Consider the following 27,315-nt stretch of genomic DNA (forward strand, 5'->3'; position numbering starts at 1 on the left):
GGCCCTGGGTGGAGGGAGTGAGAACCTGGGAAGCTAGGCCTAGAATAGGGTAGGGTTTTAGGGCCTATCTTCTAGAGCAACTCAATAATATTATTAACATCCCTGGCAAAAATTTATTCCAAGAAACAACTTTTATTTATCAACCAGAGACCTCATCACTCAGACCCAGGGCTGCTTGCCCTGGGTCAGCAAAGACCATCCAAACAGGATCTCTGTCAACTTTAGTCAGATAATCTTTCACCATCAGATCTCAGTATTTCCTGACCCTCATACCACTGCCTTGTTCCCTTACTCAATTATCAATAAACCCTTAGCTTAACCAGAGAATTCTGTGGTTATTTGCTTACCATCACAGGCCAAGGAGAACAGGCAACAGGAAGGGATTCTGAGCAGTTTGGGTTGGAGCAAACTCCATTGCTGAGGGGCAGGAAGTGCAACATCCACTTCCTACCAGCCTGCTATTAACCAATAGGGAGCTGCTTCCTCAGCAGGGAGGGGCTGGTTACCAGATATCTTAAAGGAGCCTGGTGGCAAGCAGTGAGGTTTCTCTGGACACTCAGTTGCCTGGGTTGAATCCTTGCTACATTAATAAACAAGTTTCAAGCCCAGCCCTGGTACAAACACTCCATCCTTACAATCAGCACTATCCTCCAGCTAGCCTTATCACCAGCTTAAGGCCCCTGTGACTCACTTATTAATTACACATTATTATAGTTGTATATATAGTCTCTTGGCTCTGTTTATTTCAGATTGCATCAGTTTATACAAATCTAAAATTTCCAGTGTTTGAACTTTTTTATATTTGTTGTATCTTTCTGTCCATCAATAGTCTATTCATATAGCATAGTTTTTTTAGCCATTCCCTGTTGATTTGTACTTAACTGTGTTTCAAATTATTTGTTGCCACAAAGGGTGCTGCTGTGAATATTTTACAATAATTAGATCTCTGTTTCTTTTAATTCTTTGGGATATCTATTAATGGGATTTTGGGGTCCCATTATAGGCATTGTTGAAGATAAAAATATTAATTAATACTTATATTACTCTGCGTTCTTAGGTTCAAATCTAGCAGAAGCAATTTTATTTAATTTAACATTAATATCCAAGCATTTTTAGCTTAGAAAGATGACCATACTTTCACAGTCTCTTGTCTCTTCCAACAAAGACAATTTCAGGTAACCTTTGTAGGAATTTTGAACAAGGAAAAGGTATTTTAAAATACAGTTTGAATTTCCTCCTGAAACATTCCTTCCTAGAATTAAATAAAGGGACCTCCTACCTTCCTTCAGTCTTAATGCTTTCTCAATAGAAAAGGGTAGATTTTAGCCCTAATCATTTCAGATAGGCTGGAAGGAAGTGATGAGAACAACATCCAGAGTTGCTCTTTGTTAAAGGACTTGGCTATCATCCTTAATCCATTTCCCAAAGAAAAACCTTTTTGTTCTCAACTTGTCACCCACCTTTCCAAGGAGCTTTTTTTTCCTAAGAATTTTGGAAAGAACTATAAAAATAATTATTTCTTAATATTGTCAGTTTTATTAAAGAGGAGAGTTTCAAATATACTTCTGCAGTATGGACAGTTTAGTTACTTTACTTGCATAATCCCAGAAAGCTGGACCATTCTTAGCTCTACCAACTGGACTGTTAGTTTGCCTTTCTTTGGAAAACATTGGCACTGTCTGTTGATGGTTGGGCTGTTTTTCCTTTTCTGTTTGCATGATGGTACCTGAAACCTTAGAGTAGTTTTGATGTGCATTTCTTTTGCTTCTGGAAATTTGTAGCATATTTTCATGTGGCCATTTGTGATTTGTTGAACCTGTTTTTCTTGTCTTTTGACTACTTATTTATTGAGGATTAAAAAAAAAAACAAAACCCTTTACCTTCGGGGGAGGGGCAGGAGCTGGGTGACTCAGTGGATTGAGAGCTAGACCTAGAGACTGGAGGTTTTAGGTTCAAATGTGGCCTCAGACACTTCCTAGCTGTGTGACCCTGGGCAAGTCACTTAACTCTCATTGCCTAGCAAAACTGTTCATCAAATTGAAAAAATACTTCACCCTTCCCCACCCCCACCCCCCAAGAAAAAAATAAAGAAGTTAAGGGTTTACAAAACAAAACAAAACAACAAAAACCTTTACCTTTAGACTTAAAAACAAAACTGTGTATTGGTTCCAAGGCAGAAGAGTGGTAAGGCCTAGGCAATGGGGGATAAGTGACTTGTCAAGGGTTATTCAGCTAAGAAGTGTCTGAGGTCAGATTTGAACCCAGGTTTTCCCATCTCTAGGCCTCGCTTGTAATCCATTGAGACACCTAGCTGCCCCCAAGGAATTATATTTTTAATAATACATTCAAGAATTTTGTTGGGAATAACAATAAAACTAATAACAGTTCACTGACAAGTGTCTTCCCTTAAAAAAAAAAAAAAAGCATTGAACTTTTCCTGCTTGGGAAGACCTTTCAGATAACATTGGCAGAAGTTCAGGAGTCACATCTAACAATACTTAGCATTTAGTTATTTAGGCCAGCATTAGATGAACTAACTCACTGAGATGTAGTTCAGTGTTATTTGGCAATATACTGATTTTTCCTTTGGGTTTTTCTTTTTGTTACTTTGCTACCAGTTCTCCCAGAAAAATGCGGCTAAGATCCTATCATTCCAGGATTTTAAGTAATAGTTCAAAAATTCAAATCCTGTTTTTAGATGCCATCCGCTAACTTCTCATTTCTGACATTATACCTTGAATCCTTTACCTTTCACAAGTTCATTTTGTTGGTATTGCTTTCTCTATATGACTTGCCAGAAGTGAGATGATAAGATTGGGTAGTGGAATAAAAACCTTAATTTTGGAGTCAGAGGATCTGAATTCAATATGCAGTTTTGATTACTTTCTATCATTTTGACATTGGGAACTTTTATGTAACCTCTCCGAGCTCCATTTCTTCTTCAGATAAATGGGGTGTTACCATCTAAAAATTAATTTTTATTGATATCTTTTGTTTTTACCCTGCCTAGATTTTCCCCTATATCTCTTCCTTTCTCTACTGTAGAGTCATCCCCTATAATAAAGAATTTATAGCAAAAGAAGAAAAACAGGAAGAAGAGATGATGGGGAAAAAATCAGCAAAACTATTCATCAAATTGAAAAAAATATTATATTAAATGTGCTTCACCCTTCCCTCCCCTCCCCTCCCCCATCCCCAAGAAAAATAGAGCGGGGTGAAGGGAAGGTGCTTTCTTGTACTATTTCTCCTTCGAGACTATAACTATTTATAATTTTTGCAACATTCACTTTTCCTTCCTTCCTTCCTTCCCCTCTCTCTCTCTCTTTCTCTCTCTCTCTCTCTCTCTCTCTCTCTCTCTCTCTCTCTCTCTCTCTCTCTCCATCCCTCCCTTCCTTCCTTTCTCCCTCCATCCTTCCCGTCTTGGAGTCAAGTAGTAGTAGTACTTGGAGAGTAGTAAGTACTTGGAGAGTAGTAAGGATAGGCAATGAGGGTCAAGTGATTTGCCCAGGGTCACACAGCTGGGAAGTGTCTGAGGTCAGACTTGAACCTAGGACCTCCTGTCTCTAGGTCAGGCTCTCAGTCCACTGAGCTACCCAGCTGCCCCCTTTTCTTTTCTTTTTTTTTTTAAGTTAAATTTTATTTTTTCAATCAGCTGAAATCTGCCTTCTTTCCCTAGATGCCTCCCCTTACTCCAATTGAGAACAAAATAAAAATTAAACCCCTATTAAAGTATATAGTTAAGATATATAAATTTATGCATTGATCCTGTTCAAAAAAGGGGGAAAATGTGACTTGGTGTGTCTGTGTTTGTGTGATTTTGCACTATGAGACTTAATAGCTCTGTTAGAGAGTAGGTATTTTAATGTGAAGCTTCTGAAAATATAGGTTGGTCATTACACTGGTCAGAGTTCCTAAACCTTTCAAAGCTATTTGTTTTTATATTGTTGTCATTGTATAAATTGTTCTAATGGTTTCGGTTCTTATATTCTACATCAGTTCTTTTAGATCTTCCCAAGTTTCTCTGAAACTGTCTCCATCATTTTTCATAGCACAATAATTTTCTATCCCAGTTTATGTAATTTTTTTTGTTCATCCATTCCCTAGCTGCTGGGCATCTATTCATATTCTCTTTGCCTCCTCAAAAAGATCTATAAGTATTTTTGTAAATTCTTAATTAGAGTTTTTTTTTGCTTAGGACTGATCCTTTCCTTAATGTGACTTTCTCTAATATTCTCTTTTCCCTTCTCTCCTTTCTCTCCTATTTCTCTGATGAATGAAATGCATTTCTCTATACAAATAAGTATTTGGGTATGCATGTTTATTTGTTTTTTCCTCTTTTGACCAGTACATATGTTGGTTCAAGTGTCAAGATGCTCATCCTCTCCCTTCTTTCTTGTTTGTATGAACTTGTCATGGTGCACCCTGATAATGTGAGATAATATTCTGTAAACTTTCTTTTACCACTGATGTATTCCTCTTTCCATTTTTCTTGTAAGACCATTGAAACATAGCAGAGCCACTCCTAGGCCTTCTGTCTAACTGCTCTCTCGATGACCCCTGATAATGATGAGTTTCAGAAGGGAAATATCTCTATATTAGAATATAATCATTTTTCTTTAGGCCTTTATCATTACTTGTTTTTGTTTAATTTTATATGTTTCTCTTAATGCCTTCATTTGAATATTACAGTTTGTTTGCAGCTCTGGCTTTTACTCAAGAATGCTTAGAAGCCTTTATTTCATTATAGACCCATTTTTTCTTGTGTGATTATATTCAGTTTTGCTAGGTAAATTATTCTTGTTATAAGCCTTCATTCTTTACTTTATGGAATATGGTATTCCAAACCCTCCACTCCTTCATAGTGGTTACTGCTAAATCATGCACCACAGCTTGTTTTATCTTTCTCTAGTCAATGGACATGACTCTATTTAGAGTTCTTTGCTACTATTAAAAGTACTACCATAAGTTTTGTTGTATATGGGGATTTTGTATTTATTAATTATCTCTTTTGAACATATGCCCAGGAGTAGAAAATTTTAGTTGCTTAATTGGCATAATTCTAAATTGTTTAACAGAATATTTATAATGTTGCATGGTACCTGAAACAGGAGGATACTCTCAATGATTGGTTTTGTAGAGGTGAGATACCAAGGTGTTATTGGTAATCCACAGTGATGAGGTCCACTAACATCTCACTGGGCCAGTGGGCTCAGACTCACAAACAGATGTACAAAACAGGTCAAGGGTTTACTTTAAACCAAGGTAAACTGGAAGGGAGGATTAGGGAATAGGATACCCTAAGCTAAGGGTTCTAGCTACACCACCCCCCTTCTAAGACCCCTGCAAAGGGGTGTCTTTTGGTCTTCTGGCTGCCTGTTTTCCTACTATGGCTATCTTAAGAAATTCCTAGCTAGCTATCTGCTTGAAGCTAATAATCCTCCCAGATAAAGTTTGGTTAGATTTTATGGTCTTTCAGAGTAGTTAGGCTGACCCTTTATCTCAGGGATCAACCCTCTTCTGGTTAGGCCCAAGATGGCTTCAGGCCTTTCCCATAGACTGTTTACTGGCTTGCCTGAAGAGATCTTCACAGCAGTTGGGAACACTCTCTCAGGATACTGGAACATGAGTAGATCACACAGTAGACAGGATTTATCAAACTGGACAACAGGATATTGTAATGGGAAATGGGTAGCTTTGGCTTCAAGGAGATAGGAAACAAAACCCCTCCTAGGCTTGTAGAGATCCCAGGCAGGAGGAAGTTGTCAGTTTCAGGCTCTCCCAGAAACAGGAAACCAAAAGCCCCTTGGCAGCTCTTTGTGTCCTCCTTTATATATTCCCCATATTCCAGAACAAGCTCTATAGTTTCTTGCATGCAGTAATGTCCTGCAAACTGCTATCTGTGCAAAGTCCTTTCTTTCTCATAGCTTTTTACACCCATTCTCACCTTTCTTCATAACTCACCATAAAAAATGGACTAGTGTTCCTATGTACTTATAATTCCTTTCATATTGACTATTTCCATCTTTTTTGTCATCTTTGTTAATTTACAAGATATGTGGTGTAAGCTCAGGGTTGTTTTGATTTATATTTCTATTTTTAGTGATTTGGAGGATTTTTTTACATGGTAGTTAATGATTTACAATTCCTTTGAGAACTATTTGTTTATATCCTTGACAATTTTTCTTTTGGGGAATGGCTTTTGGTTTAATATGTTTCTATTAGTTGTTTATTTTGAATTCTAAACACTGAGTCTGAGAAATTTGATACAAACATTTTTCCTATTTAACAACTTTTCTTTTTATCCTAGATGCATTCATTTTAATTGTACAGAAACATTTCAATTTCATATAGTCAAAATTAGCTGTTTTTCCTTTTCAATTTACTTCATTCTTTGTTGGTTAAGAATTCATATGTTTTTATTTGTGAAAGGTATATTAACTACTTGTTTTAGTTTGAAAGGCATATTATCTCATTATCCAGCTTATCGAACAAAGGGTTATTGAGTTCCATTATTTTTGATTCTTCTTTCTGTAATCTACTCTATTTCTTTGTTAAAAAGTGTCATATGGTTTTGATGTCTGTTTTTATAAAATACTCTTGAGGTCTGGGAATGCTATTCTCCTAAATTCCTATCTTTTTTCATTATTTTCCCTTATCTGCGAGATCATTTGTTCTTTCAAATGAGTTTTGTTATTATTTTATCTAGCTCTATAAGGTACTGTTAGGCATAGTATTATGTCTGTAAATTAACTTTGTTACTATTAAAATTTTTATTATATTGTCGTGGACAAATATTCCATATAAATATACATATTTAATATTCTATACAAATATGCAAATGTTTTATGTGTTTTGGTAGATTGACTCCTAAATTGTGTATCCTGGCAGAGATAGAAGCTGATAGGGGAGAGGTGCTGCAAGAATGCTTTAAAATTTAGAGTTTTCTGACATCAGTTCCTATTGCTAATGTAATAGGGAAAAATTAGATATTATATAGATATATATAAGGTGTGGTCGCCAGGAATCAATGAGATCTAGATTGATTCCATAATTAAAACAGACCCAAGTCAGGATGGGTTTTATGGTATTTACAATTAGGAATTTTATTTATATTAATTTATTTTATGGTTTTACAATTAGGAAGATTGAAGGTAAAAGAGAGAGAGAGAGAGAGAGAGAGAGAGAGAGAGAGTGTAGAGACTCTGGAAAACGCCAAGGTAGACCAAAGGAAGTCAGCCTAACTTACCAATGTGACAATTTAGAGGGGAAGCTGCCTGAGGTCTCAGCTGAAATCCTTCAGCACCAAGTTTAAAGAGGGAACCCACCCAACAGGAAGTTACCATCATACTTGAAGAGATAGCATCTTTCATCACTTCCTGGGGGTCCACCTCTAATTCAAGTGGACATATGGCAGCCTCAATACTGGTTTTGGTCTGCCCAATAGGCAGTTCCTTGTTCTTCATTCGTTACTTATTGTCACGTGTGGGTAACTCATCTCCCCTCCCCACTAAAGGAGATGGGGATGACATTATCTCTGGTGGCTAGAGTTTTAACTATGAATGGGGGTGAGCTAATTCTATTTACACACTATTTATCTTATTGGGCTTCTTTTGCTGTATGGATTCACTTCTAATGTTTTAATGGTATGATTTTTAATATTAAGGTAATGTTTCCATTTTGAATTTTTTAGGGGATATAGTGTAAGATTTTGGTCTAAGTATCATTTCTGCCAGAAAATATGTTTTCTTTCAGCTAAAAAATAATTAAAATAAGGAATTCTTTTGTAATTATTTTATGTTTTGGGGTTAATTAAGCACTGTTTTGAGTTCCATTGTTTTTTATTTTGCCTCATCTAGTCTGTTGCTTTGCTCTATTTCTCTCTTTGTTAACAGTGCCAAACATTTTGGTTACTGCTATTTTATAATATAATTTCAGATTTGAAAGTGTGATTCTCATTCTCCTGGCTTCCATATTTGCATCTCCAATTGCCAAATGAAACTGGATGTCCAGTGGACAACTTAAATCCAATAGGCCCAAGACAGAACTCATTATCTTTTCCCCTGAGGCATCCTTTCTGATTTCCCTATTATTTTTGAGGGTAACATTATCCTCCCAATCCATCCAAATTTAGAACTTAGATCTCATCCTCTACTCACTCTTGTTCACTCTCCATATCCAAGTGGCTACCATGTTCTGGAGATTCTACCTTCATAACATCTTTAGCATACATATACCCATTCTCATCTATGACACAAAGCATCCAGGTGCAGACTCTCATCATCTCAGCATTGATTATTGAAATAACCTGCTGGTTGATCTCTTTAGTGGCTTACTATTACCTCTAGGAAACTTAATTAAAATCCTCTGTTTGACATTCAAAGACCTTTGTAACCTGGTGCCTTCTACCTTTCTAGTCTTCTTATACCTTACTCCCCACTAGATGGCAGAGTAGAATAGAGTGCCAGGTCCAGAGTCTGAAAGACCTGAGTTAGAATTTGTTTTTAGACACTTAACTAGGTATGTGACCCTGGTCAGATTACTTAACCTCTGTCTGCCTTCATTTTCCTCAGTTGCAAAATGACAGTAATAATAGTACCTATCTTCCAGGGTTGATGTGAGGATTCAATGAAATAACATTTGTAAAATGTTTAGCATAGAACATGGCACATGGCAGCCATTTTATAATTACTTGTCTTCTTTCCCAGCAATGAGTACTGAATATTTTTCTGGTTATTTTAGTTCTTTATTTCTTTAAGGATCTCTTTGTAACAGAAAGTTAGTCACTCTTGATTTTACTATCACCCCAAAATGTACCAGCTCCATGTTCAAGAATTCTTAAATCACCTTTTTTCAACCATAATCTATTGGCTTTTCATGTCTCCTGCCTAGTTTTTGTCTGCATTGTGACCTACAGAACCTTGAACCCTCAATTCTCAACCAGGCCATCTTCCTACAGTAGTCCCTCTCTGTTCTTTTCTGTATCTTGACCTCTTGGAGAACAAATTCAGCTCTACACTGGCCTCCTCTCTCTCTCTTTTAAACCCTTACCTTCCACCTTAGAACCATTGGTTCTAAGGCAGAAGAGTATTAAGGGCTAGGAAATGGGGGTTAAGTGATTTGCCCAGTGTCACACAGCTAGGAAGTATCTGAAGTCAGATTAGGACCTTCCGTCTCTAAGACTGGCTCTCAATCCACTGAGCCACCCAGCTGCCTCCTGGCCTCTTCTCTTGACTCCCTAGCATCCTCATCATTCCACTGACTGCACCTAGCTAAGCCTTAGTCTTGGATCCCTACCATCATTTGCCACCTTTGCTCCTCTACAAGTGCCTCTGAATAATGGTAGAGAAAATCATTTAACTATTCTGACTATAGCCACTACCAATTTATCTTATACAACCTCAACTGGGACCTCACTACTGCTAGGCAGTCCTCTTAAATGTGCCTTATAATTTACTGTCCCATTTCCATAATGGCCCTTTCAAGATTTTTCATCACCTTTCAAGCCTCCCATGGCTTCCCATTTCCTTTACTCTCTCAGGTGAGAGCCATACCTCATATTTTACATAATTTGCCTTCTGCCATTATCTTCTCCTTTTTCCCTATCTCACATGATAAAGTGGTTTTACTTCTTACCAAGGCTAACCCTTGACTTGTTCAAGGAATTCCATTCTGTCCTATCTCCTCAAACAGATCATCCCGTCAGTTATCCCCATTCTCACTTATCTTCAATCTTTCCCTTTTTATTGGCTCCTTGGTCCATCCCTGTTAATATTTCTTTTACCTTTTGTGGTTAAATTCCTTGAAAAGGTCATCTACAATAGGTACCACCACTTTTTCTCCTCTCCATCCTCCCAGGCTCTCAAACTTGCAACCTAGGTTTTATCCTGAGACTCCTCACTATCTTCTACCTCCTTTCCCCATCTAATCCATTGCCAAGGCCTTTCAATTTCATCTTTGCAACATGTTTCAAAATACTACCACTCTGGTACAGGCTCTCATTACCTCACCCCTTGACTATTGCAGTTACCTACTTGTGAGCTGACCTGCTTGAAGTTTCTTGCCACTCCAATCCGTCTTCCATTCAGCCACTAAAGTGATTTTCCTGAAATGCATATCCTTATTCCTTCCCATTCTCTAAAATCCAGGGGCTCTCTGTAAACCCCAAGATCAAATACGAAATCCTGTTTGACTTTCTAAGCTCTTCCTTCATAACCCAACCCTCTCTCACCGTTCCAGGCTTGTTGCACATGATTCTCTACCACATTCTCTTTGATACAGTGACACTGGCTTCCTTGATGTTTAATGAACAAGACACTCCTATCTCTTGTCTTCGGGTATTTTTCCTAGCTTTTGTGTCTATTGGCTTCCTTTAAATCCCAACTGAAATCTCTTCTACTATAGGAAGTGTTTCCCAACTATTCTAATAGTTTTGTTACCTTCCCTCTGTTAATTATTTCCTATTTATCTTGTACATAACTTGTTGTTTCCCTTCATTAGATTGTGAACTCCTTAGGGTAGAGACGTTTTCTTCTTGTATTCTTAATGTCCAGAATAGTGCCTGGCACATAGTAGGCACTTAATAATGCTTATTTATTATTGCTTGAAAATTCAAGCATTTTATAATTTGTTGTTCAATTGTGTCTGATTCTTCATGACACCATTTGAGGGTTTCTGGGCAAAGATACTAGAGTGGTTTGCTGTTTCTTTCTCCATATCATTTTATAAATGAGGAACCTAGACAAACAGGGTTAAGAGACTTGCCTAGGGTCACACAGCTAGTGTGTGAGGCCAGTTTTAAACTCAGGAAGATGACTTCCTGACTTCAGGCCTAGTACTCTATCCCTTGAGCCACCTAGCTCCCCATATTTTATGACTTTGACTCATATTTCCTTGTCTGTTAATGGGTTTTGTTATTTTATGGATCCACTATTGATTTCTTTTTTCTTTGTTTTGTTTTATAGTACATAATGTTGCTGGATTTAATAAATAGTTCTCTTAATTGGTATCTTTGCTGATTCCCTTAGTTTTCTAAATCATTATGTTGTTAGCAGATAGTTTTTATCTTCTCTGTGTGTCTTTTTTCCCCTGAAATTTCTTCTATTGCTAGTATTTCTAGAACTATGGGGAAAGAGTAGACATCTTTGCTTTACTCCTGTATTTATTAGGAAAATTTCTAGTTTATACCCATTGTACTCTATAAATTCAGCCATAATTGTTTTGCCTCTGTTGTGCATCATTCTGTTTTTTGAAATTCCTTTGAGAGTTGAGGGAAATTGGAAAAAATATTTAGTTTTCTTGTTGCTTGTGTCACCTTAGAAGCCTTGATTTTTAATTTTTTTAAATAAATTTTTACTGTTATCTTTTGTTTTTACATCGACAAAATTTCTTTTGGTATTTCTATTCCCCATTCCAAAGAACTGTTCCATATAACAAAGAATATTTTTAGAAGAAAAACAGAAAGACTAGAAAAAAAATCAGTAAAACTGATCAACATAACCAAAAAGTCTAATAATTATGTAACATTATTTACCCATAGACTGCTTACTTCTGTAAAGCAGGCATATTTAAATTTTTCTTCTTTTGCATCATGCTTATTCTTTACAAATTTTCAGCATTTGCTTTTGATTGATTTATGATTGTTTTTTCCATTTACATTATCATAGTTATGTGTGTTTGTATGTAAGTATAAAATCTGGCTCTATGTGTTTTACTCTGTAACAGTTCATTTAGAACTTTCCACACTTCCCTGTATTGATCATTTCTTATATCAATAATATCCAGGTGCATTTCTGCCTATAGTTTATTGAGTCATTACCCAACCATTGGATATCTACTTTGTTTTCAGTTCTTTGTAGTAATAGAAAAGAGGTATTATAAATATTTTATTGTGGATGGGTGTTCGGGGATCAGTGTCCATCTTGGGTTTTATGCCTAGTGGTAGAATCTCTGAGTTAAAGGGAAATGGACATTTTAGTCATTTTATTTACATAATTTCAAATTGCTTTACAAAGTGGTTCTACTGACTGAACCACCAATAGTGCACTAGTGTGTCTATCAGTGCTTGACACATTGTAGGCACTTAATAAAGGTTTATCGATTAATCTTTCCACAGTCCATATTGACTGTTCCCATGTTTTGTCATTTTTGCAAATTTATTGAGTATGAAGCAAAACCTTAGGATTGTTTTTACTTGTCTTTCTCTTACTAGTGATTTGGAGCATCCTTTATTATTGTTATTATTACTAATTTGCAATTCTTTTGAGAAAGTTTAGGTATTTAAAAAAAATGAAGTAGGACTTAGAGGAGAATTAAAGAAGGGATAGAACTGTGGTTTAGGGAGGCTGCAGCATTATCAAGTTGGCTCAAATATGTTCTGTTAAGGCTTTCTTTGGAGTAAGGGACATAAAAATGATGTGGATGGAAAGGACCTGACAAAAATATCTAGTTTTTGTGGGAAATTAGGGGATAGGAAACTGTGGAAGTGGATTTAAAAAATTAGTAGGAAGAGAGTAAGAGTACTCATCTGTCCTTGACAAAGTTAATGTGACGTACCAGTTAATTTTGAGCAAGAGAAAAAGACCACAAGGCCAGAGAATGATTATGTCCCAATTTTCAGAAAATCAAAGAGGGGTAATTGTTCGTTATATCCCAGGGCACTGGGTGCAACTTTGATTCCTGGCAAAATTTAAGAACATATATAAAAAGAGTAGTTATTCAAGATCAAGATGCAGTTGCAAATTATAAGGAGTCAGCATAGCTTCATCAAAAGTAGATTAGAGCTAAGTAAACATGTTTTAATTTTTGAAAGGATTTTTGAACTATTAAATCTGTTACCTACTGTAGACATGGTTTACCTAGATCTTAACAACACACTGCAAAAATTGTTGAATTCTTCCTTGGGGGAAAAAAGATAAGAGTGATATGGAGTAGACATGGTACAATTAGGTTGATTCAGAATTGTTAACTGATTTGAAACCAGTAGTCATTAATGTTTTTATGGCTACTTAGAAGTAGATTCAATGTCACTCAGAGGGCAATTGAGAGTTTCATATTATATGCAACATATTACCAGAAAACAAAGTGGACCAGTGGAGTAATGAAATAAAGGATAACCAAATATGGCCGTATGTTTCATTGGTATCCATGAGATGACAAAATATATAGAGGAAGGCATTTGGCATATTTGGTAGACCTTTTATCTAGAGGTTATTAACACATATGAACAAAGGTGACATGATAAAGAATGCTGGTATATATTGTGATTTGTATTCCTAATGAGAATACCCATATTGATGAGATCAGAAATACATTTTAGTATTGAGGAAGTTAAGGATTTTTGTAATGGAAGGGCAGGAAATTTTTTGGTCTCTTGCACTTTTTTTTTCAGTGACTTAGCTAACAGCATAGATGGCTTGCATATTCAAATTTGTCGATGATACAAAACTGGGGTCCTTACATACTGCTTAATATAGGATTCAGACATCTAGTAAGACAAGAATATTGGCCCAAGTGTAACAAAATGAAATTTAATGTAAATTTTTACATTTTGGTTTCTAAAAAAATCAACTTCATAAGTTTTTTATAGGGAAGCAAAATAAGTAGGATTTATTTCTGAGAATTATCTTTCTATATAATGTAAGTACAGTTCCTTACAAAACGAAATGCTTTATACAAATGTTAGCTTTTTTTTTTTATTGTAGTAGGTGTTTGTGTTGAATTGAACTGTTTTTAAAGTGAGCAAAAAGGCAGACTTAAATGTAAACAGCTACAAGTATGCTTTTTTCACTAAACTACTATGAATCAATATGCAGCTAAACCTTAGTTATCTCTTCTTCTAGGATATATTCTCTTTTGAGATGCCTACTTCTTTTAAAAATCCTTTTAGCATACTTTCTTCCTTTCCAAGCCATCCTCATTTTCCCAATCTACACAGAAGTGAACTGCTGTTTCCTAGTTTGACTCTTTAATAATATCTTTTCTAGATCACAAGTAATAAAGCAAAGTGTTTATATAAATAGTTAGTTAATTGATTCTTTTCTAACAGGTTTTCATCTTATAGTGACCTAGATTGTTTATAGCATATGGTTGTTGGACTGGGAAAATAGGCAGGACATTGTGGTCTGGTGGTGGAGATAGCCCTGGATCTGGAATCAGTGCACCTGGGTTCAAACCCTGTTTCATTTACTTATTCCCTTATGTAACTTTAGTCATATACTTAATTTTTCTCTCATGACCTCAGTTTCCTCATCTGCCAAAAAAAAAAGAAAAAATGAATTGAATCAGATAAAAGTCCCTTATAACTCTACAAATCCTGTCATCTAAAAAAAAAAAAAAGACATGCCACTAATTCTACAATAAACTTAACAGCTCTTTTATCCCTGTTTTTGGCATTTACTTTTGTCCTCAAGAGCACAGGTTCTAATTGAGGGGAGTTCAGTATCTTCCAACATTGTAAGCCTCAAGAGGCTTAATTACAAGTTTTTTTTGTTTTTAATGATATTATTTTTTTCTTATTAAAAGATTTTATTTTCTCAATTACATGCAATATCAATTTTCCACATAAGTTTTCTGAAATTATGAGATCCAAATTTTCTCTTTCCCTATCCTCTCTCGGAGATGGTAAGCAATTTGATCTAGATTACTATGCATTAAATGATACTCTTTCTTAAAGACCAGAATTGTTGCTATCAGTTTACTTCAATTTTATTCTAATTTTATGGATTCCCAAGTCACATGCTGAACTTTGTGACTGAAATGCTCTATCTGGTCAGTTTCTCCTTCCTTTCCTTTATCTTGGTTTCTCTTCCTTTCTCTTCTGTCTCTGTCTCTGACACATCCAGATTAATCAAAATAGTTGATAACAAATTATTATTTTTCCTAAGTTTTCCTAAGCATCTTAACCATTATGTTTTTTTCTCAAGTTTCAAAACTGTGATAGAAGCAGCATGCAATCCAACTCCTATAGTCTAGTGAAGCCTATATTTGCATATTCTCTGAGCCAGATAATCTTTCTTATTTTTTTTTTTTTGTTTATCACAATTTGCACATGTTCTTTTTGTATTGACTACTTCAAAACATAATAGAATTCTTTTACACCAAGCTGTTAATTTACATGTTATTGCTTAGGTTTGTTGCTTACAAATGAAAAGAGTTTTGGAATGTTATGTACTTTCATCTTTAGAAACTAATTGTCCTCTTTTGAAGTTGATAATTTATTTTGAAAAGCAGTATTCCCTATTGCTCTTTAAGAGCAGGAACTATATTTTGTTTTTCTTGGCATTCCCAATATTAAGTACAATCCTGGGTACATAGTAGTTGCTTAACAAATACTTTTTGACTTAATCATTTTCAATATTCATGCTAGGTGAATTATAGCAATATTTTGGTAATATAATTACAAGTTTGATAGAAAAGAAACAAAACTATGGCATGCATATGTACTGACATTGGGAAACAATAATAAACTATTATTCAGTTGTATCTGACTCTTCATGATCCTATTTGAGTTTTTCTTGGCAGGGAAACTGGAATAGTTTACTGTGTCCTTCTTCAATTCTTTTTAGAGATGAGGAATTGAAGCAGACAGGTTAAGTGACTTGCCCAGGATTACATAGCTAGTTAAGTGCCTGGTGTTAGATTTGAACTCAGCACTCCTGACTTCAGGTCTGGTATTCTATCCATTGGTAACACCTGGGTGCCAATAAACTGTTAATCATATTAAAAAGGTCCTTTGTGTCCAGGTTACTTAATTAACTCCTTAATTAATGCCTTTCTTTATCTTTATAAATAACTGCTATGTATTGGGTCATTTTTGCTTCTAAAACCTGTCGAGGTCACTTATTTAATAAAATGGACACAACTTTTCTTTTTCTCTCTGTTTTAAAATAGTGATTTCCTCAGAATTTCACCTTAGTTTTCCTTTTTTCTTGATGGTTTGATTGTACACAACAGTTTTTTCATTCAGATTCCACATTATCTTTTGGAAAATGTTATTTTTGACATTTATTCCAAATATGGTTTTTAGATTTTTTTTTTAAACCTTTACTTTCTGAAATAGTATCAATTCTTAGACAGAAGAGCTGCAAGGGCTAGGCAATTGTAGTCAAGTGACTTGCTTGGGTCACATAGCTAGTTGCTGTTTCAGGTCAAATCTGAACTAAGGTCCTTCTGAATCTAGGCCTGGCACTATATCTACTGTGCTACCTTAGCTGACCCTTGTAGATTTTTTTTTTTAAGTACCTAACAGAGATGGTAGTACTTGCTGTCTTGCTTCTAGGTGTTTTATTACATATCTTACTTTTTGGGTTTTGAACCCTTGCTCCTCAAATTCTGTGAGTCTACTATATTTACTGTGCTGAGAATGAGAGTATGAACTAAACAATAATAGTTTTCGTAACATTTTTTTGAAGGAAAGTTTTAATACAGTTCTATCAGAATCCTTGGCCCCTCTGTGGAAGGTAGAATTATGAACTCCAAAGCCTTTATTTAAAGGAGGGGACCTAGGTCAGTCATTTCTTCATTTCCCATTGGTTTACTCTCTTTTGGAGTTCTCTAGATTCTCCATCATGCCCCCATGAACCTCATCATTGGGAAACTTCACTGTACTGTGAGATCTAGCTGGCTCTGGTACTCATAACTCATTAGTACACTGTGTCCCCAAATTGGAGGGAGGAACCATGGACTCCAAAACCTCCACTTAAGGACAATGCTATTTCTGGTACAACTCAAATTATGTACTTACCATACATTTAATTAGGTGACTGCTTGAGTTGTGAATTTTTATCTTCTGAATGGGCACCTGCCCATATTTCCTTCACCTAAAAACACTCAAGGAATGACTAGCCTATATAAGTAGATTCTTTTGGGTAGATATAGCTATAGAGGTACCTCATATTATGTACTAATAGAGATATGCTGCTCTTATTTAGTGTACTTAAATTTTTATTATGTAGGATTATGTAGTTAAAGTCCATTGTGTGGTAGGAGCAATAATCTAACCCCTCCCCCATACAAATTAGGCTAGTTTTCCTTTAAAATGTATTGGGACATTTCTAGAGAGACTTGATTGGCACAGGGATCTTTCTTCCCTGTCTCCTGTGTATAAAACTCTCATGTAGAACCAGAGGTGATTTGAGATGCTAGACAACACATTTTAATGTGAACTCTGCTCTGCTGAATCAACTCTCAAAGAGTTTTCTTTCTTTTTTAATTTCATTTCATTAAATTATTTATTTAGGAAATTTTCCCATGGTTACATGATTCTTGTTCTTTCCCTTCCCCCCTCCTGGAGCTGATAAACAATTCCACTGGGTTATATATGTATCATTGTTCAAAACCTATTTCCATGTTATTGATATTTGCAGTAGAGTGATCATTTAAAGTCAAAATCTCCAATCATCTACCTTTTGAACCATGTGATCAATCATGTTTTTCTTCTGCATTTCTGCCCCCACAGTTCTTTCTCTGGATGTGGATAGTGTTCTTTCTCCTAAATTCCTCTGCATTTTCCTGGGTCTTTGCATTACTGCTAGTAGAAAAGTCTGTTACATTTGATTGTGCCATAATGTATCCATTTCTGTGTATAATGTTCTCCTGGTTCTGCTCCTTTTGCTCTGCATAAATTCCTGGAGTTCTTTCTGGTTCACATAGAAATCCTCCAGTTCATTATTCCTTACAGCACAATAGTATTCCATCACCATCAGATACCACAATTTGTTCAGCCATTCCCCAATTGAAGGACATACCCTCGTTTTCCAGTTTTTTGCCACCATAAAGAGCGCAGTTATAAATATTTTTGTACAAGTCTTTTTTCCTTATCTCTTTGGGGTGCAAACCTAGCAGTGGCATGTCTGGATCAAAGGGCAGGCATTCTTTTAAAAGCCCATTGAGCATAATACCATGCTGCCTTCCAGAATGGTTGGACCAATTCGTAGCTCCATCAGCAGTGTATTAGTGTCCCAGTTTTGCCACATTCCCTCCAACATTTATCACTTTCCTTTGCCGTCATATTGGCCAGTCTGATAGGTGTGAGAAGGTACCTCAGAGTTGTTTTGAATTGCATTTCTCTAATCAGAAGAGATTTAGAACTTTTTCATGTGTTTATTATTGATAGTTTTGATTTCTTCATCTGAAAACTGCTTATTCATATCCCTTCTCAAGAGATTTTCAATGCTTATCCTTGTTAACTGCTACAGTTAAGTAAATCTCTGTAAATTGTCATATTTTGTTACATTATTGAACCTTAACCTACCAGGGGACTGGCCTGGGTCAGGCCCTCCATGGAACACACACTAAGTAAAAGTCTTTTTGTAATATGGCTTGGGAATCTACTTACTACTAATGTGGACTGGGGAATATTTATTAAGTACTTACCATGTGCCAGGCACTGTGCTAAATGCTTTACAAATATTATCTCTTTTGATCATCACAATGACCCTGGAAGGTAGGTGCTAATATATTATTATTATCCACATTTTGTATTATGTATTGTTTCAATGGGCAAACATACTCCACGTTTTGAATAATGGATCTTTAATATAAATAAGTGTTTAGAATATAACTTGGTGACTGCATATGCTACAAACTAATTTTCCACTTCACAGTAAAACTGTGGTTATCCCTTTTGGTTTAGCAGGTTATTATTTTTTCTTCTTCCATGGTTTTTAATTTACATTTTATCAAGAGGATTTTGTATATGTGTCAAGAAAACAATATATTTTATAGTATGTTTTAATTTCTGTTTCTAGGAAGTCTACATTCTTCAATGTCCTAACAAAGAGCCAGGCGGCAGCAGAAAACTTCCCATTCTGCACTATTGATCCTAATGAGAGTCGAGTACCTGTTCCTGATGATAGATTTGACTTTTTGTGCCAATATCATAAACCTCCAAGGTAAATGTTTCCCTCTACACGTTCTGTTCCTTATTGGTGATTAAATAAATCTACTGCAGAAATTAATTATCTAATATAAAATGTTTAAATTTGAAACAATGATTTGGAATTTACATCTTTTCCCCTTTTAGTTATAATAATACACTTGATTCTTTAGCATGTTGGGCCTTTCTTAACCCTTTAGATCCGTCTACTTTTTCATTTTACTTGTTTCTGTGCTCCATATTTTTTTCCATTTCTTTTCCTTCCTCTCTACCATACCAAGTTTGTTGTATCTTTGAAGTGAACTTTAGTGAAGGGTTCCCTCAGTGTCTCTACCCAAAGTGATTTGACCTTTCTTCAACTTTTTGTGACTTTATAGGAAAATAACAGTTCACATGCATTAGTGAAATAGTTTTTTAAAAAGCAAAATACTTGTGCTTGGATCTGAGAAAAATACTTTGATCTAGAGTAAAATATTGTGGTTATTTCAATACTGTATGTTACAGAATTTAGGAACCTGGCCCTGCTACTTCCAAGTGTGTTTTTTCAAGAAATACAATATTTTTTTCAATTCCATGACATCAGTTTAAGGATCACGCCCAGCCAGCTGCAGCTAAATTCTTTGAAAATGGCTTTTTAAAAATACAAAGCAAAAGTTGTCTCTGCCTTAGTATTAAGCTGCTTGATCCTAAGTGAAAGATATTTGTAAAAATCTCACATAAAAAGTCAGAAGCTTCAGAAGTTCTTAATGTGGCAAATATTTAAAAATATATTTTGAAAATGAAAGAATTCACTAACTCCTTATTTATTTTTTTTTTTCAGAAAAAAGTGGGACTATTGGAAAATAATCATTGAAATGCTCATTAAAATAATGAATAATAAAGGATAAAACTCACATTGTTAATGGTTCTTTTAACAGAATAAGCCAGTAGATTTATTTTGAAGGCAGAGCTTTAGAACTTGCTGGAAAATGGTCTACAAATGGAGTAAAATTGCTTCTTAGGTATAGATTCCTCAATATAGTGATTATATTCATGTCTTGTCTTAATTTTGATTTACCATTCTCCTGAAAATTTCAGATGGCAAATTTTGAGCAGATTTTTGAGTTTCACTGGTGGGTGTTCTTTGGAGCCTCCTTATGTTGCATGTTGTTCCTCTCTGTTTCTAAAGGGTTCTTATTAATAAGGTGTGTTACTATACTTAGTAATTTGTTCTAGAGGTCCCTCACCTTTTTGTGGCCATTTTTTTTTCCTTACCAGAAGCCTTGCTATGGGATTGAGGGCAGAAGGAAATAAAAATAATGATGATAAGGATATCTCCTCAGATTTCTGTAGAGCTTTAAGGTTTACAAAGTGCTTTTTCTAATGACTATTCTTCACCCTGTGAGGTAGGTAATACTTTTCAAGTATTATTATTACCTGTTGTGGTGCAATGGAAAGAATGCTAGATTGGTTTTTATTTCTGCTCAGAATCCTTTCATTCATTTTGATTTCTTTTTTTGGAGTGGAGCAGAATCAATACTAAGTATTGCTTTCAAAGCAGAAAAACAGTAAACGTTAGGCATTTTTAGTTAAGTGACTTGCCCAGAGTCACACAGCTAGAAAGTGTCTGAGGCCAGATTCAAACTCAGAACTTCTCATTTCCAGGCCTGACTCTCTATCCACTGAACTACTTAGCTGCCCCTTAGTTTCCTTTCTAATCACCCATATCAGCTCTCTGGACTCAATCTATACTCTCCTCTTCCACATTTATAACATTTGACATTCTTTTTCTACTTGAGTCCCCCTTGCTCACAGTATCCACTTGCAGAACTTCTCATTAATTGTCATCAGCGTGGCAAAGTGAAAAGAGCTTTGGATTTGGATAGTCAATGTTTGAATTCCAGTTTATTTCCTATGTGACCTTAAGCAAGTTGTTTTACTTCTGAGAACATCAGTTTCTTGATACTTAAAATAAGGAGTTAGACTGAATATTTTCAACGATTTCTTCCTTTTCTAAAATCTTGTTATCATCCTAAGATCATCCATTCTTCTTTCTTTCCTTCTGTCTATCTCAGGCGAAGTAGCCTTTCTCCTTTGTAAGGCTATTACCCTCTAACTATGCTCTTAATTTCTCTTCTACCTTCTTTTAGCAATTTCTGCTTTTTTATCGATATTCATTCTCTTCCCCTCTTCTTCTGGCTTCTTTCCATTTGCCTATAAATATGCTCAGGTCTTCCCAGGCTTTAAAAAAAAATCTTTTCTTTGACCCAAGTAACTACATTTTAATATTTCCATTTTGAGTCAAACTTCATGAAAAAGTTGTTAAACACCTGATAATTATACCTAATATTTATGTAGTGCTTTACTGTATGCCAGGAACTATGCTAAGCACTTATAAGCATTATCTCATTTGATTATCACAACAACCCTGGGAGATAGGTGCTATTAGTATCCTCATTTTTTCTAAAATCCATTTAATTAATTAATTTAGAGTATTTTTCTGTGGTTACATGATTCATATTCTTTTCTTCCCCTCCTCTCTTACCTCCTCCCATAGCCAACAAACATTTCATCTGGGTTTTACATGTATCATTAATTATTTTATAGAAGAGGAAACCTCATAAGGCAGTCAGATTAGGTGACCTGCCCAAGGTCACATAGCTAATAAATGTCTGCATTTAGATTTGAATTTAGATATTCCTGACCTCAGGCCCTATTCACTGCTCCTCAAGCTGGTTATATCTGATATGTCTATTTCCATCCACTTGCTCCTTAATTCTTTATCATTTTTCATCTTCCCTCCTTAGAAGTCCAGTGAATTTCTTCTGTTAAAATTTGCCAGTAATCTTATCAAGTCTAATGATGGAGTACATTTCTACCATATCTCAAAATCAGTATGTCTAAAATAGAGTGGCGTATCTTTTCCTCCTCCTGTTGCTTCTTCTAACTTGAAAAAAAAAACTGTCTTATTCTTTACAGTAGAGGCAGCTAGGTGGTGCAGTGGATAAAGTGAAGGGTGTGGAGTCAGTAAGACTCATCTTTGTGGCTTCAAATATGACCTCAGAAGTTTCCTAGCCATGTGACCCTGTGCAGGTCACTTAACCTTGTTGGCCTCAGTTTCCTTATTTGTAAAATGAACTAAAGAAGGAAATGGCAAAATACTTCTGATCTCTGCCAGGAAAACCCCAAATGGGGTCACCAAGAGTTGGACAGGACTGAAAAGTGACTAAACAAACTCTCCTTAGGTCTTACATGTGACAGTGTTACCTTTGATACTTGTTATTTCTCTTAGAGCCAATCAGTCTCAAAGTCCTGTCATTCAAATTTTTAAACATGTACTATCTATGTTTTCCTTTCTGTCTTGCTATAACTTTTGGTGTTGATTAATTCCCATCCATTTGTACTATTGCCAAAGCCTCCTAACTTGTCTTTCTACTCATATTAACCTTCTTTTCTAAACTATTCTTACTATTGTGAAACTTACTTTTCTGCTGAATGGAACTAGTCATACCATTGTTCTGAACAAATCCATTTAGTGCTCTCCATTGCCTGTAGAATCAAGTTAGAAATCTTTTGCCTGTCTCTTTACAGTTGGGTGCTACTTAACCTTTTCAGCTTTCTAATGCCTTCCATGAATGCTGTGCTTAAAGTAATCACTAAGCATCTATTATGTGCTTACCATGTACCAGACTTTGTGCTTGACAACAGGAGTACTAATACAAAAATGAAGTGGTTCTTGGCTTATATTCTGCCAGGGAGACCACATGTACATGTATAAATTAATAGAGAACCAATATGAAGTAGCTGAGTACTTATCCTTCTATGTTCCCTGCATTCCCCACTTTGCACACACATGTTCCCTATGCCTGAAATTGAGTTGACTCATCCATTATAGTCTGAGGAAAGTGTGATCTTCAAGATAACTTTTTTCCTTGATCTTCCACTTGATGTAGATCTTCTTCCCTCCCCTTTCCACTCCAACTCATATAAGCTTCTATTCGTATTTCTCCCCTGCACTTAACTTGTATTATAGTTGTTTGCCACACCCTGTACTAGACTTTAAGGGTAGGGACCATTCTTTCTTAAAATTGGTGACTCCCAATTGGCTTGCAGAATTCTTTTCTCACCATGATTGTTTAATACATGTCTGTTCAATGCCTTGCCAAATACTTAGATACTTTCCTTGATTTTCCTCAGTTTATAAAATACTGATTCTTGCAACTCTTCAAGTAAATGTAATGAAATAATGTGATCTGATTTTTGTCTTTTCCCCATTGTAATTTTATACACAGTGTAACTATGTACATCAAGCAAAGGACAATAGTCCGTAAAACTTAAATACTTAAGTGAACATGCATTCTCCTCACAAATGGGGTTACTTCCCTCGGGATACAGACCATAACCTACTCTTATTTCTTCATTCTTTTTGTCTGTATTCCTATAAATCTTTCATGGAAGAACTACCTCTTGTGCTAGAGGTCTTCTGTTAAGCTTTTTATGTCCTTCCATTTGAACTAGTGACTGACTACTCGCAGTGCCCATCTATTAGTTTTTTAACTTGACTATTGATTAACCCTCCCCTTTTTCCTATCAGACATATTCTTGATGATATTTTTGTGCTGTTTCTTCCATGTCATAGTTTGTGATGTATTTTGATTACATTTTTTGCCAACCATTTGTCTCTCTAGAATTATATTGACTCTTTAGAGATTGTTGTGCTTTATGATTTGTATGCTTGAACATTGCAACTGAAGAGGATCATTTGTGAAAAAGTATGAAACAGTACAGATTGAAAATTCATCTCAAACTCTTCTTTTGATACTTACTACATATGTAACTTGGGACCAAATATTTAACCTCTCTGTACCTCAGTTTACTTCTCTGGAAATTGTGAGATGGACTAGATGACCTCTGGGATCCTTTCTAGCTCAAGACTTAACATCTTTTGATGTTGTTGGTTCCTAGATAAATATATCACATGCAGAGTCCCAAAAGTTCAACTAATGGTTATATATGATTTACAAATTATGAGATTCTTAGCACCCTCTGTCCCCTTTATAGCAGAAGTAGAAGGGGCCTGCAAAGATTGATTGTTAATTTAAAAATTATTTTTGTTTCATTTGTTGGGATTCACTTATATAATTTTGAGAGGCCTATCACCATGTTGCAAGGCAGACCTTTCATACCTCTAATCATTTTTATAACCTGCTTATCACAGTGGCTGTTCCATACCTTTTCATCCTTCCTTTTATCCTCTCAGCTGAGGACTTTGCCTCAGACTTTACTGAAAAAAAATTGGCACTACTTACTTGAGAGCTCTATTTCTCTTTTCCTCATCTCAGTCTCACATGAAGAGGTGGCATTGCTTGCCAAGGCAAACCCTCTACCTGCCCCCTTGATCCCATTCAATTCTGTCATCTCTAACAGATTACACCCTGTATCATCCCAACTCTCACTAATTATCCATCTTTTCCTGACTGTTTCCTCCAGATATCATCTTATATCAGCAATGGCGAACCTTTTAGAAATGGAGTACTGGTTCCCACCCCTAACCCACTCCCCAGATTGAGTGCCAGAAATGTCCCCCAAACCCCCCCTCCCCACTCCTCAGACCATGTGCTGTGCCCCCTCCCCTTATCCCACAAAGGGGAGGGAGAAAGTGCTCCTATTGGACTGCTGGATGGAGGGGTGGGTAATGTGAGGAATGTCTTCAGCAAGTGTAGAGAGGGGAGGGGAGTGATCCAAATGTTCTGTTCCCCTCTAGTTCTCCCACCTGTGAGCCACCCATCTAACCCCTTGTGTGCTTCCATTGGGCTGCTAGGTAGAGGGATGGGGGGATGTGAAAAAATGTCATTAGGCATGTTGGAGAGGGGGAGGGGAGCAACTCTGCCCGAGTCCCTCTGCCTTTCTAGTAATTAACTCTTTTAGGGGTGGGGGGAAATGGCTGAGTGCCCACAGGAGAGAGCTTTGTGTGCCATCTTTGGCACTTGTGCCATAGGCTCACCATCACTGTCTTATATCTTTATTTCTTCACCTTCTTGGCTAAATTTGAATAGGTCATCTATACTTGGTGCTTCACTTATTTTCTCTTTACTTGATTCTAAACAGTCTACAATTTGGCTTTTTATGTCATTTCATTTTGACTACTCTCTTCAAAGTCATCAGTGATTTTTTAGTTGTCAAATCTAATAGCCTTTTTAAAAGTCATCCTTTTTGATCCCTCAGCAGCTTTTGACACTGTCAAGTACGCTCTTTTGGCTACTTAGTCCTCTTTAGGTTTTCATGTCACTTTGTCTCTTCACTGTCCCCCCCAACCCCCACCTTCCACCAGCCTGACTGATTCTTCTCAGTCTCCTTTCCTGGATCTTCATTTAAGTAATGCCTACTAACTATTGGTATCCTCTAAGACTCTCTATCCTCTGCCTTTTCTTCCTTCCACACTAATCAGCCCCCCATAGGCTCAATTATCATCTTTATGTTGATGATTCTCAGATCTATACATAACTGCTAACTTCTCGTCTGAGTTATCATTCTTATATCTCCAACTGCTTTTTGTATATATTGAACTGAATAACCCATAAACAGCTCAAATTCAGCTTGTCTAAAAGAGCTCATCTTTTTCCTCCTAAATTCTAACCTCTTTCCATCTTTCTTTTTTTAATTAATTTTTGTTTTTGTATGCCTGAATTTCTCTCATGGGCTCTCTCAGAGCTGTTTGATATATCAGACTAATTTTTTTTTTTAAGAAAAAAAGGAAAGGAGGAATAAGAGAGAAAGTTGAAAAAGACTCATGATCAAATTGGAGTAAGGAATGATGGATTATTGGCCACAGTAACTCGAGTACTATACTAAAGTTATAGAGGGACCCTGATGTACACCTTATTGGTGGGGGCATTCCCACCAAGTGGATTTCATGTTCCTGAAATATGAATGTTTGGCATTTCAGGCATTGATCTGTGCCATTTTTTGAATCAAGATGCTTTAGTTACTGTCTGTTGCTGCTAGGATATAAGTAATAAATTAATCTGTTGGACTTTTCAAGCTCTTTTTCCACCCTATATTTCTGTAATGATTTCTTTGACTTTGCTTAAAACATAGCATGTTCTAGTGAAACTATTATGCCATTGCCTTTATATATGTGGTCTTGTATGCCTGGGGGTTTCCCTTCTCACTTCTGTCCCATGGAATCCCTAGCTTCCTTCAGGGTTTAGCTTGAATGGCATTGTCTACCTGAGACCTTTCTGATTCCCACAATAGTTAGTGCTCTCTCTTGCCAAAACTACTTTGTTTATATTTAGTATTTACTTACTTGTGTACATGTTTTTCCTTTAGTAGAACATATACTTTTCTTGGTCAGGCTTTTCTTGGTTTTTGCTTTGCCTTTTGATCCTTAGACTGTGACATTGTGTTTGAAATGAAGGAAAGCACTTAAATATGTAGTGAATTGGGTGTGACTTGTTTCAGAAATGTTCTTTCAGGCTCTCTGATTTCATATACCATGTATTTGACTAGCATAGCTTTTTTGTGTATCTATTGTGTTAAATACATTTCTGAATTATTGATTTAGTTATTTCCCCTTTGATAAATTGAGAAAATCTCAATGTATATTAAAAGACAGGATTATGTAAATTTTTTAGAAAAGGAAAATTGATTTAAATTAAGCTTTTCAAATGTTTAGTCAGTTAATGCGTTGGGTGGCAAACACCTTATTGTACTATTTTATAATGACTATTTTTTTTTATCTTTCAGCAAAATTCCAGCCTTTTTGAATGTAGTTGATATTGCTGGCCTTGTGAAAGGAGCTCATGCTGGACAGGGGCTAGGAAATGCCTTTTTGTCTCATATAAGCGCCTGTGACGGAATCTTTCATCTAATGCGTATGTAAACTTGTTCAATTGAATAGTTTTATTAAGGATAATTTTGCTATTCATATAGGAAAAAGTGGAAAAATTATACCAGCAATTTTTCCTCTGCCTTTTTAGATCAATTCCATTCTTATTTAATACCTGGAACTTTTAAGTCATGATGGGATCCTTGCGCTATGTAAAAGTTAGGTCCATTTACATTTTGTATTGTAGTTAAACTATTTTAATAAACTATTTTGTTGAGTGTGTCCCTTCATCAACTATATCAGAAATACATTCAATTTGAGGGGTTTTAGGAAGTCAGCATGAAAATATACGCTGGTTAGAGTTCTTCTGATTTTTTTTAAAGTTGTGGAATTTTTTTGGTTAAATTTCCATGGTAATAGGATCTGAAGATTTGGTATTTTTGTTAACTTTTATTTAGTTTTCTGATATTGATTTTAGTAGGTAGGCTTCATTTTCAAATCCACAAGGAACTTTTTACAAAATTGTGTTGTGGGCATATGGGCTTATGCAACATAAAGTAGTGTCTAAAGAACTGGCCTGGAAACTAGGAACACCTGGGTTTAAGCCCTATCTCTAATAAATGCTTCTTAT

The 27,315-nt window shown here is 35.8% G+C and overlaps 1 protein-coding gene across 1 annotated transcript in view; it reads left to right on the forward strand.

Moving 5' to 3' along the window:
* The window catches only part of OLA1 (Obg like ATPase 1), a 274,336-nt gene that overhangs the window by 33,014 nt on the left and 214,007 nt on the right, over positions 1 to 27,315 (forward strand). Inside the window, exons 3-4 of the mRNA XM_044669784.1 lie at positions 18,747 to 18,890; positions 26,603 to 26,730. Of these exons, the coding sequence (XP_044525719.1) occupies positions 18,747 to 18,890; positions 26,603 to 26,730 (272 nt within the window). The remainder of the gene's footprint in view (positions 1 to 18,746; positions 18,891 to 26,602; positions 26,731 to 27,315) is intronic.

This window comes from Gracilinanus agilis, chromosome 3 (assembly GCF_016433145.1).
Source record: "Gracilinanus agilis isolate LMUSP501 chromosome 3, AgileGrace, whole genome shotgun sequence".
Taxonomy (NCBI): Eukaryota; Metazoa; Chordata; class Mammalia; order Didelphimorphia; family Didelphidae; genus Gracilinanus; species Gracilinanus agilis.